Source organism: Symphalangus syndactylus, chromosome X, assembly GCF_028878055.3.
Source record: "Symphalangus syndactylus isolate Jambi chromosome X, NHGRI_mSymSyn1-v2.1_pri, whole genome shotgun sequence".
Taxonomy (NCBI): Eukaryota; Metazoa; Chordata; class Mammalia; order Primates; family Hylobatidae; genus Symphalangus; species Symphalangus syndactylus.
In genome coordinates this window covers 32,876,616-32,889,412 of record NC_072447.2, presented here as the reverse complement: position 1 = coordinate 32,889,412, position 12,797 = coordinate 32,876,616, and the positions used below count along the sequence as shown (strand labels likewise).

The 12,797-nt window shown below is 42.4% G+C and overlaps 1 protein-coding gene across 18 annotated transcripts in view; it reads right to left on the bottom strand.

Annotated features, from left to right (window-relative positions):
• PPEF1 (protein phosphatase with EF-hand domain 1) overlaps positions 1 to 12,797 on the bottom strand; it is a 151,589-nt gene that overhangs the window by 41,575 nt on the left and 97,217 nt on the right. For all 18 annotated transcript variants that reach the window (XM_063635001.1, XM_063634996.1, XM_063634995.1 and 15 more), the window contains 3 exons: positions 7,363 to 7,529; positions 4,189 to 4,225; positions 2,540 to 2,689 (listed from right to left, as the gene is read on the bottom strand). In XM_063635001.1, the coding sequence (XP_063491071.1) occupies positions 2,540 to 2,689; positions 4,189 to 4,225; positions 7,363 to 7,529 (354 nt within the window). The remainder of the gene's footprint in view (positions 1 to 2,539; positions 2,690 to 4,188; positions 4,226 to 7,362; positions 7,530 to 12,797) is intronic.

Here is a 12,797-nt window from a genome sequence, read left to right as displayed (position 1 = left end):
CCAGGCTGGTCTTGAATTCCTACCCTCAAGTAATCCGGCCACCTCAGCCTCCCAAAGTGCTAGGATTACAGGCATAAGCCACCGCGCCTGGCCACCATTTTCTTCATATAGATAATTACATTTAATCCTCCCAAAAATCCAATATGGTAGGTATTTTTACCTTCAGTTTATAAGTGTGGAAACCAAGGATTAGAAAACTTCAGTATGTTGCCCAGTCACCCAGGAAGTGGTAGAGGCAGGATGTTAACCTAGTTCTGTCTAATGTTACAGCCTCACAGTCTTTACTATGTTAAAGTGGCTCTCAACTTGGCATCTCCACAGCGCTAGTGAGGGACATCCCAGAGGCATCTTCTCAATATCTCAAAAAGTCCTCGATAGAGCTGGCTGCTCAGACTAACCTCAGGAAAGCAAAAGTTTTCAATCTGATCAATTGGAAGAGGCTGCCATCACTGATTAGCACTGTAGTCATAGGGCAGGTGGTGATGGAGTGTGGCATTCATGCCCTGTGTTTGCCAATATTTGACTGACAAAGACATCATGTTCCCTTGTGCTCTTGGTTAGAATCTAATCCACTCATTATGTTAATAATGACTATTATATCTTGATCAAAATGTCTTATTGGCTTGATTACTTGCTGATATAATGAGAAAGGTACCTTAAACTTAGAGTGGGCTTAAATTTTATTGCAACTGGGTTTTGTTGTGTTTGAGACAAGGTCTCTGTCTGTCATGCAGGCTGGAGTGCAGTGGTGCGATCATAGCTCACTGCAATCTCAAACTCCTGGGTTCCAGCAATCCTCATTCTTCAGCCTCCCAAGTAGCTGGGACCACAGGTGTGCACCACCACACCTGGCTAATTTTTTCTTTTTTGTAGAGATGAGGTCTTGCTATGTTGACCAGACTGGTCTCAAACTCCTGGTCTCAAGTGATCTGCCCAACTCAACCTCCCAAAGTGCTGGAATTACAGGGGTGAGCTACCATGCCTGGCTGCAACTGGGATTTTTCTTTTTTAGAGTAAAAGGAGGTGCTATTAATAATTACAACAGGACAACGGGTGTAAGCCAGGAAGCATTGTCATCAGTTGGTGAGGTGGGGAAGGGTGGTATGTAAAATCACCACGGAATCAGGAGAGGGCTGTAAAAAACTTTCTATTCAGTTTTGTCTTAGGTTTACCCTGCTTTGATCTTAAATCTCTCAAGAGATAGTCAATGAATATTAAGTACTTACTACATCCCAGGTGCTGGGGTTTTATCAATGGACTAGAAAAACAGAGGAAGACAGTAAACAAACAGTACCATAATTTCTTACTTAAATTTGGTAACTGTGATGAAAGATATGTACAAGGGGCTTGACAGTATATAAAACGTGATCTCATCTGGTCTGGAGGTCAGACTTATTAAACTTTAATTAAAAAGATGGGAGGATGCTAGCAACAACGTTCTCATTCACATGTGTATAAAGGGTCCAAAAAGTCAAGGTGCCACTGGGGTCACATTTCTGTCTCTATCAGATTAAATTCCAGCTCTAGACCCCACCTGTCCAGGTTGGTTGGAAGTTGATGATCAGTCCTGAGGGGTAACAGTTCAGGTTTCCCACTAGGACCATACAGCATCATCTGGCTCCACTGCTATTACTGGTCCTCAACCCATGTGGCGCCTCCTACACCTCTAGCCTGAGGGCTTCCTCTTGGCTTGAGTAGAGGAGGAAGACAACTCTAATGACCCTGCAAGACCCATCCAAGGAACCCTTCACTAGGCGTGAGATCTTCACAGGCACCACATTGCCACTTGTCTCAGAGGTTCCATACTAGTTCCTGCTCTGCTTGTATTTAACACGATTATTTAAACATTTCAAAAAATATTTCCAAAAAAAGTATCCTAAGTTATTTGATGTGTATTATGTGGGAAATCACATAAATTCAGAAATAAATTGCACTTATATAAGTGATTCCACTTATATAAGGTACCTAGAGTAGTGAAATTCGTAGACAGAAGGTAGAATGGTGGTTGGTGGTTGCCAGGGGCTGGGATAGGGGAGAATGGGGAGTTAGTATTTAATGGGTCCAGAGTTTTGGTCTGGGATGATGGAAAATTCTGTAAATAGATGGTAGTGATGGTGATGGTTGCACAACAATGTGAATATACTTAATACCTCTGAACTATACACTTAAAAATGGTTACAGTGGCAAGTTTTATGTTATGTATATTTTACCACAATATAAATGAATGAATTGAGGTTTTAATTTTAAAAATCAGGATTTTTCACTTTTAGAAACTACATAAAATGCCAACATTTCCTCATTTTTCCACCCTCAACATGAATTTAAAATTTTTTCCATATATAGAAGTTACCCACTTAGTTCTTTATCATGCAGTCATAGATTTTTCTTAAAATTTATACTTTTATATACTCTAATAAAATCTATAATCTTTTTAGAGTTACAACCACTAAAATACAAATCAATTCAAAATAATAAATGAAGAGGTATATATTCCCTTCTAAATCCCTGAGAGAAGATTCACACCAACATTACTTCTTACTTTGTTCCTCTCTACACGGTGGAGTAAATTCAAGTCTGTGGTCTCTGATATCCCACCATGGATGACCAGGATTTCATCGTCAATGATTGTACCGATTGGGAGCCAGGCATAGAGTTCTTCCAAGATTTGTAAGATTCTCTTTCCATGTAGCTGTAAGTAAGAGCTTGAGTAAGTTTTGTTTTTCTGACAGGTTCAGTTTATTGAATAGTCCCCACGTATGGACAAAAAGTAATGGTTTTCAGGCCACTCAAAGGAAGTCAGCAAGGAGTCACTAACCAATGAGCATGTATTCATCATGTCTTTTTATTCTGGTTTTTTTTTTTTTTTTTTTTTTTGAGATGGAGTCTCGCTCTGTTGTGCATTGCAGTGCAGTGGCGCCACCTTGGCTCACTGCAACCTCCACCTCCCAGGTTCAAGCGATTCTCCTGCCTCAGCCTCCCAAGTAGCTGGGACTAAAGGTGTGTGCCACCACGACTGGCTAATTTTTGTATTTTCAGTAGAGATGGGGTTTCTCCATGTTGGCCAGGCTGGTCTCGAACTCCTGACCTCAGGTGATCCGCCCACCTTGGCCTCCCAAAGTGCTGGGATTACAGGCATGAGCCACGTGCCTGGCCCTTTGTTCTGTATTTTTGATACTATGACATCTTGGGGCCTTGCTGACTCTGGAGGAGAGACTGTCCCTCCCAGGGCTAGCTAATTCCTAGAGAGTCAATGACTCGCCCTTCATATGCAAACCAAGCAATGGAGAGCCCACACCCCAGCTACCTTCTTTATTGAGCTCTCACACTCCTCATCCCAGGGCCAGGTACCAGACAACTAGCGACAACCTCTGTGGCCCAGAGCAGGCTGAAATTACTCAAACCGGTCAGTCCTAAACCAGATTACACTCAGATGCTTCCCTCCACCCTCCCTCTGCCTTCTTTTTTTTTTTTTTTGAGATGGAGTCTCGCTCTGTTGCCCAGGCTGGAGTGCAGTGGCGTGATCTCGGCTCACTGCAACCTATGCCTCCTGGGTTCAACTATTCTCTTGCCTCAGCCTCCCGAGTAGCTGGGATTACAGGAGCATGCCACCACGCCCAGCTAATTTTTATATTTTTAGTAGAGAGAGGGTTTCACCACGTTGGTCAGGCTGGTCTCAAACTCCTGACCTCAAGTGATCCACCCGCCTCAGCCTCCCAAAGTGCTGGGATTACAGGTGTGAGCCACCACGCCCGGCCTCCCTCTGCCTTCTGACCAACTCTGGTGCTTCCCCACATGGTCTCCCAGGGTGGCATGTAGTGCCTCTATTTTCTAGAGAACTGTAAATAAAAATCTCTTCCTTCATGACAATCATTTCTGTGTCTGCATGTTTTACCACACCTAAGTAAAACAAATCCTTGGTATCTTTAAAGCAATGAAATATGTATCTATGCTAAAACTTACACAAAACTCACAATGAAAAAGTGTGGTTTAATCCAGAAAGAAAATATAAGACTCTACTGTGGCCAGGGCTTCCTGCTGTGCTTGTATTTTATTGGCATGCATTCTGACTAGTTGGCCTATTACCTTTCCTAAAGCATCAATCTGGTCTTTCTTGGCTCTTTTTAAATTTCTCTATAGAAACAGCAAAGTGAATACTAAAAAAAAAAAAAAAAAAAAAAGATGTCTTACCTTATATTTATGCAAAATTTCTTTCGTGAAGCCATACCTAAAAAAAAATGGGATTTAAATGATTTGATTGTTGATAACGCCTACTTCCATGAGTCATGCAAAAAGGGGAGCCCTTGGCATCTCAGTATCACAAGAACTCAAGAAACCAGAGTTCAGCTGGAAGTGTTACTTACCTGAGTCTTTGCTAGGCATGATTGGAAAGCATAAAAGCAACTAACGACATCATCCCTACCCTCAAGGAGCTTATAGTATAGCTGGGGAAAGAAGAAAGATTTCTATGAAACAATTATAAGACTTAAGAAATATGTGGTAGGCACAGGTTGTGTAAACACTACAAGTATGCAGAGAAGCATGCTGTGGTAGCTGGGGGAAGCTGTGTGAGAGAAGACTTTTCGTTTAGATAGAATTTCTCAGACATCCTATACAGTAAACGATTGGAAAAAAGAAAAGACTGAACAAAGATAAAGGCCTAGAAGGTAACAAGTTGGCTTGTTATGCTCTCTCTGATACAGGTCCCATAACGGTATTGAGGGTTTTAATAGAAAGTGTCAGGAATCTTAATGCCTGAATAGCAGTAGTGAAGGGAGATTCAATGATGACAATATTTCTGTTACTTTTCCTTGCTTTAGGATAACAGTACGTGCCCTTAATATCCAACACTGTGAAGATGAAATGCAATACACTCACTCTGGCTTTCCATGGAAATCATGTCACATCAGGCTTCTACAGTGTAACATTATGCTTTCTGAGATGAATTCCATCCTGTACTCACCAAAGGTGTCCATACTGTTTAATCCACCAGATGCCTTGCCGTCCTCACCTTTCTCGCCCTCTCTGAAACACTAAATACAGCTGACTCTACCATCCTTCTAGAAAACTTTTCTTTCCTTGGATTCTGTGACCATAAACTCTCTTGGTTTTCCTCCTGGCTCTTCTGAGCCTCTTTTGCAAGCTCTCCTCTACCTTACCTTAAATGTGGCAGTTCCTTCAGATTCCATCCTAGGCTCTCTTCTCCCCTCACTTTCTCCTTTGGGAATCTCATCCCTGCCCAGGCTTTCAGTTATTATGTAGTGTTAATACCACAGGATGATGTTCCAGACCACACTTCATTTCTGATCTCTGGACATGTATGTACACTCAACTGCCTACTCAATAGTACCTCAAATCAGCTTACCCAAAACTGAACTCATCATTCCCCCTCATCCCAACCTCTCTCCTCTTTCCACATTCCCAATATCAGTGAATGATGCCACTGTACCCCCAAACTCAAGCTGGGAAACTGGAGGTCATCCTTGATTCCTTCCCCCTGCTTTTTTTTTTTTTTGAGAGACAGTCTTGCTCTGTCCACCAGGCTGGAGTGCAGTGGCGCAATCTCAGGTCACTGCAAGCTCCGCCTCCCAGGTTCACGCCATTCTCCTGCCTCAGCCTCCCGAGTAGCTGGGACTACAGGCGCCTGCCACTATGCCCAGCTATTTTTTTGTGTATTTTTTAGTAGAGACAGGGTTTCACTGTGTTAGCCAGGATGGTCTCAATCTCCTGACCTCGTGATCCACCCGCCTCGGCCTCCCAAAGTGCTGGGATTACAGGCGCGAGCTACCATGCCCGGCCGATTCCCTCCTCTTTCAGCTCCCCCATATCCAGTTACTGAGCCTTAAATCATCGTTGCCTAAACTCCTCTGGAATCTATTTCTTTGCATCTCTATCACCACTATCCTAGTCTAAATGAGAACCCATTATCTATCCCTTTAACCTTCAACTACTTCCTAATTGACGAGCGTGTATTCACTCTTGCCCTTCTCCAACTCTCTCCTCCTACTGCATTTTAAAACACAAATTTTATGACATTATTCGGTGACATTCTGTTGTACTTGGAAGTCTGTCCAAATTCCTTTGAACCATCCAATCATTTCTTATGTCTCCAGCGCTATCAGGCACCACCCTGTCCCTCCTGAACTTCTTTCACATCTAAACAGTCTTGTCCTGAGCTCTGCATAAGTTGTCCCCTCACTGTGGAACACTGTTTCCCGTCCCCCTCTCTGGCTCTTTCTTGATTGCCTAATTCATTCTTCAGCTCTCAGGCTAAAGCCATATTTCTATGGGGGAACCTTCCATCATCCCTCAGACAAGGTTGGATTCCCCCTTTACAAACTCATCACACTTGAAAAACCTGCTCAACATGCGTCTTCCCTGCTCTATGAGGGCAGGAGCCATGTCTCCTTCATTAACCATTATAGACACTAGATAAATACGATAGGCAAGAAGGATAAACAGCATGCCTAAATAAAAGTATCAAGCTATATTATATATAATGGGCCTCTGATAATAGTCCTGGGATTTTTTTCCTTCATAGTTTTAGCATTTGCTTCCATACCTTGAGAATTAGAATTGAAACTCTGTACTCAAGCCAGGCGCCAAAACTGCCCCAAAGACAAAACTAATCAGTTGCTGAGCTTTGATCAAGGCATCCAAAAGCCCAGGACCAAAAGCATGAGACATGCCATATCTTCCAGTGTCCTAGAGCAAACTGATTTCTGTTTTTCATAAAACAAGATATTTTTTAAAAGAAGAAGAAAAAAAGAAGGGAAAAGGGAACATTTGTCACCTACTGTGCCTTCCAGCAAAGATTCTTAAACCATCTAACCAATCTTTATTCCTCAGGTTTCTGGTGAGTTAGATAGTTGAAATGCTGTGTTCATAAATATGTTTATGAGCAACAATGCCAGAAGCAATTATCATGTCATAAAACAACACACGCATCGGTGAAAAACATGGAACTAGTTTCTGAGACAACAATCTGAGGCAAGCCAAGAGTAGCAACAGAACAATTCCATCCAAATCTGTTCAAAGAACCTGCCACACCTCCACATCCGGCCTCATACACCTACCCAACACACAATTCAGCCTGTGAAGGTCGGGCATGGGAGCAAGAGAAAGAACATAATAGAAGGGAGAAGAACGCACAGAACTGGAAGAAAAGATAGGAAGAGAGTTTCAGGGCAACTGATACTCAGCAGAATAATGGGGGTGGTGAGAGGGGTAAGAATTGAAGTCCTCCTTGAGATCCCCCCATCCCTCTTCCAATACACTCACTTCTATCTCTGTTAGGAACTAAATACGGCAGCATTTTCCAGAGTGCGAAACTTTTAAGAGAGAAAATCTAAAGGCCTGGGTTACCTCAGATTCATCATAAAATCTTCATGGTTCCCTCTGTTCAAGTGCAGGTCATTGGGGTAGACAAGAAAACTCACACACAGGATCATGAGGATCTCTATGGAATTCCTTCCTCGATCTACAAAGTCACCATTAAAAACATACGGGTTCCTCTCTGAGGGGAGACCATTCTGTGGAAGGAGGAGAAGGGAAAAAACAAGGAATTAAAATACTATACTTTTAGAGTAAGGCTGTGTACATAACATCCCTGTTAATATGGAAAAAAGAGGCTGAGCCAGGTTCTTCCACCGGGAAAAATCTGCTCTCTCGCTTGAGCCAGTTTTACTCTTCCAGGGCAGGCATCTCTTGCAAAGGCCCTGAAAGTGACAAATCTGCTTGGGAATGGAAGATTCCAGGGAGGATGGGGCGGTGCTAATTCTACCCACCACCTACTACGAGTTTCCTCTGAAAGGAGCTGATATTTGTCCTATCAAACATGGCTATTCTGACCTCTTCCTTCTCCTCTGAAAAGAGGGAAACTTCTACCCAAGGAAGACCACCAAACTAAGAGCCAGAAATCCTTTATTCTAAGGGGTCCTATGGTCAGCTCCTTGGGGCTGTGATTCCCCCAATTTGCAAAATGGGGATGGCACTACATCCCTCCCCAGATCACCTGGGAGAATGGAAATGAAAGTACTCAGGCAGGTGAAGGGTGCTGTGATGTGACCGAGCAGGTCAGATGTACTGCCAGCGAGCAACTACACCAGGTGTGCAGAGCCCGGTATATTCTCAGTGATCACTGACGGGGCCATATCAGTTTTTAAGTATTTTTAATATCACTCTTGAGTATAATACTTTTAAACACAGTGTTAGCATGAAAAGCAGCAGAGATCAGAACAAAGGCCTGGTCTTTAAAATAGCTATTAATTCATTTAGTCCTACTCTATAAAACTCTAAGACAAAACAAACACATGTAACATGGTTACATTTTCTCGATGTCAAGTTTGATAGGGAGATGGCTATTTCCCTACTACATGGCTTCTACTGCATAATAAGGCAAATTCAAATGTTTTAAAAATATATTACAAAGAGACAAATTTAACTACTCATATATAAACATGCATGTCCTCCTTCAAAAAGGTTACCTTCGCCAGGCATGGTGGCTCATACCTTTAATCCCAGCCCTTTGGGAGGCTGAGGTGGGCAGATCACTTGAGGTCAGGAGTTTGAGACTAGCCGGGCCAACGTGACAAAACCCCATCTCTACTAAAAATACAAAAATTAGCCAGGCATGGTGGTGTGCGCCTATAATCCCAGCTACTCAGGTGGTTGAGGCAGGAGAATTGCTTGAACCCGGGAGGCAGAGGTTGCAATGAACCAAGATTGCACCACTGCACTCCAGCCTGGGCAACAGAGAAAGACTAGGTCTAAAAAAAAAAAAAAAAAAAAAAGAAAAGACCATCCTGGCTAACACGGTGAAACCCCGTCTCCACTAAAAATACAAAAAAAAAAAATTCTCCAGCTGTGGTGGCAGGCGCCTGTAGTCCCAGCTACTCGGGAGGCTGAGGCAGGAGAATGGAGTGAGCCCGGGAAGCAGAGCTTGCAGTGAGCCGAGATCGCACCACTGCACTCCAGCCTGGGTGACAGAGCGAGACTCCATCTCAAAAAAAAAAAAAAAAAAAAGAAAAGAAAAGAAAAACAAAATGGCTACCTTCAGGAAATAATACACATATTCTAGTAACATTAATCTTTTTCAAATGATTTTCAAATTCCTCTTTTGTTAGATTTCCGACTACATTTAAAAATCTTATTACTTTAAACTCAATACCTTATTATGTATATACATTTTAAATTGCTCATATCAGTATAATAGAAATAATTGAAAAAATATAATACAGGTTACAGCATATAATTTAGGGATTCTAGAAATCATTTTTACAATGTAACATGTTCTGAAGGCAATTGCAAACAAACAAATAAACAAGCAATGGCATAGTGTGATAAGAAGGTGAATTCTCTGGTCCAGGTCCATTCATTACCCATGTGTCCTTGGGCAAGTTATGTAACCTTTATGAGCTGTAGTTTTCTCATCTGTCAAGTGAGGACGATAACTTCCATACTTACCACACACGGCTATTTTGGAACTCAAATGAGACCATGTGCATAAAATTGCATTAAAATGGTAAAGCAACATACAAATTAAGAGACTCATTTTATTATGACCACGTTATTTCTAATTCTAAGATTCCAGTATTTTCTTTTTTTCTTTTTTTTTTTTTTGAGACGGAGTTTCACTCGTTGCCCAGGCTGGAGTACAATGGCACGATCTCAGCTCACCGCAACCTCCGCCTCCTGGGTTCAAGTGATTCTCCTGCCTCAGCCTCCCGAGTAGCTGGGATTACAGGCACCTGCCACCACACCCGGCTAATTTTGTATTTTAAGTAGAGATGGGGTTTCACCATGTTGGTCAGGCTGGTCTTGAACTCCCGACCTCAGGTGATCCGCCTACCTCAGCCTCCCAAAGTGTTGTGATTACAGGCATGAGCCACTGCGCATGGCCCCAATATTTTCTTATGTATTAATTCATATAACTTTATTCACACTGGGCTTAGTGTAAACCAGTTGCAAAAATATAGGCTATTGTCCATCAAAACGTAAAGAAACCTGGGCACGATGCCTCACAACAGTAATCTTAACACTTTGGGAAGTCGAGGTGGACGGATAGCTTGAGCCCAGGAGTTCAAGATCAGATTTGGAAACATGGTGAAACCCCTTCTCTACAAAAAGTACAAAAAAATTAGCCGGGTGTGATGGTGCACACCTGTAGTCCCAGCTACTCAAGAGGCTGAGGTGGGAGGATCACCTGAGGCCTGGGAGGTCAAGGCGCAGTGGAGCTGAGATCACACCGCTGTATTCCAGCCTGGGTGACACAGTGAGACCCTGTCTAAAACAAACAAACCAACCAACCAACCACAAAGAAAGGGGGAAGGATTCTGCATCTCTGATCTCTGTTACTCTTCCTTCACCCAGCCTTCAGCTGTCTAGGGTGAGTAAGCTGGAGGAACCTGAGGACTGTTGAAGGCTATAGACTCTGTTGGGATGTCCAGGTCTGAAGGGGGCTAGAGGAGCAGCGGCAGGGAGCCCTGGGGTGAAAACATGGAAGAACTAGGCCTGAGAGGACGGTGGACACTTGATTAAGGGGGTGGCTCTGCCTCAGAGCGTGTGTGTGATCTTGGGTTTGGAGGCAGGGGGAGCTGAAATGTTGGATCCTACTAGAAAAAGTGTAGGAAGATCTCTTCCACATCCTTGAAACGAAAAGAACAGATCACTTGCATTTAGGGGTACCTAGAAACACAGAGACTTCTTTTCACACTCGATGCAGGAGTAGAAACTGTTGTGCCTCCAACTATGGAAAGGCTTAACCTAGCTTAAGCAGAAAATAGAAAATGGAAATAAGCTAGTACCTAAGAGGATCCGGCAACTAGAGAGAGACAGACCAATCAGATCTACTAAAGCAGATGGTCCCCAATAAAACAGGACTGCTGGAGGAAAGAGAGAACTAGTTTATTTTTAAAGTAATAAGAAGAGCATACAAGAAAGAACAAAAACTTATTAATTCTTGGCATTAAGAATATACTATTCAAACTTAAAATATCAATGCGTTGGCCGGGCACAGTGGCTCATGTCTGTAATCCCAACACTTCGGGAGGCTGAGGTGGGTGGATCACTTGAGGTCAGGAATTCAAGACCAGCCTGGCCAACATGGTGAAACCCTATCTCTACTGAAAATACAAAAAATTAGCCAGGCGTGGTGGCACACACCTGTAATCCCAGCTACTCGGGAAGGTGAAGCTGAGGCAGGAGAATCACTTGAACCTGGGAGGTGTAGGTTGCAGTGAGCTGAGATTGTGCCAGTGTACTCCAGCCTGGGCAACACAGTGAGACTCTGTCTCAAAAAAAAAATCAGTGGGTTAAAGGTAACTAAAAGAAAGAATGGTTGGGAAAATATATTATTGGCCTGAAAGAGCAAGCAGATGAAAAATCTCTTACTCTCATCATTTTGAGTAAAATCAAAATGATGAAAATCAGGAAGAATAAATAAGAGACTAGCATTCAAAGCCAAGAGACTTAATATGCCAATAATAAGCATTTCAAAATCAGGAAAAAGGAACAGATGAAGAGGCAATAATTACAAAAATAAGAGAGAACATTTTCTATGGTTAAAAAAAAGACTTCAATTTGAAGCTTAAAACACGACTTCTACACACAATTGATGGGGACAAAATCCCTACTACCTGGTAAAAAGATTGGAAGAGGCCAGAGAGAAAGAACAAGTTACAAAAGGAAAAGAATCAGCCTAGCATCAGACTTCTCATCTATAGTAGTGGGAGGTAGGAGATGGTAGAATAAAATTTACAAATTAAAGAGGAAAAAGGACTTTGAACCAAGATTTCTACGGTGGCCAAGACATTAAGTTCTCAGGGTGATAGAAAAATACTTGCAGAGATCAACTATCACCAACAACAGAAATGCTCAGGGTGAAAGACAGACATGCAAATGTGTAGTATTTAATATCACAAAAACAGTAAACATATATCAATTGCTTGTTATGTACCAGGCACAGTTTTAGGTGCTAGGAACACAGAAGTAAACAACACCAAGTCCCTGTATTCGAGGAGACTGCATTCAGAGAAGATAGCATCCACATGCCCCACCGAGGAAAACACTCAACAAAACACTCTAACTAAATAACCATACTAACATTTAAAAGTCCCTGGCCGGGCGCGGTGGCTCATGCCTATAATCCCAGCACTTTGGGAGGCCAAGGTGGGTGGATCACCTGAGTTCGGGAGTTCGAGACCAGCCTGACCAACATGGAGAAACCTGCTTCTACTAAAAATACAAAATTAGCCAGGCGTGGTGGCACATGCCTGTAATCCCAGCTACTTGGGAGGCTGAGGGAGGAGAATCGCTTGAGCCCGGGAGGCGGAGGTTGAGGTAAGCCAAGATCATGCCATTGCACTCCAGTCTGGGCAACAAGAGCGAAACTCCATATCAAAAAAAATAAAAATAAAAAATAAAAGTCCTCAAGTCAGGGAAAGATCAAGAGGAAAGAATACAGATGTGAACAATGAATCGTGAAATATATAATTATATATAAATCAATATGACAATATGAAACTTGCATTTAAGTATTAAGCAAGGATTCCAGAAGTGGAAGAGACATGCTATGAAGGAAAACCTAATAATGGTCAAGAACTAAAACTATGGTATGAGCAATAGCTAGGATTTACAGGGGAGGTGAGAGGAGAAAAATAAAATGCTCTAGAAATCTTAACTGAATGGGAGACATGGAGTGTGTAAACAGTTGTCTTATTGAGAGAGAGAAAGGATCGCAGTGGAAGAATAAAGTTATAGCTATTTGAGAAATACACACATACACATTATTTACTAGAAAT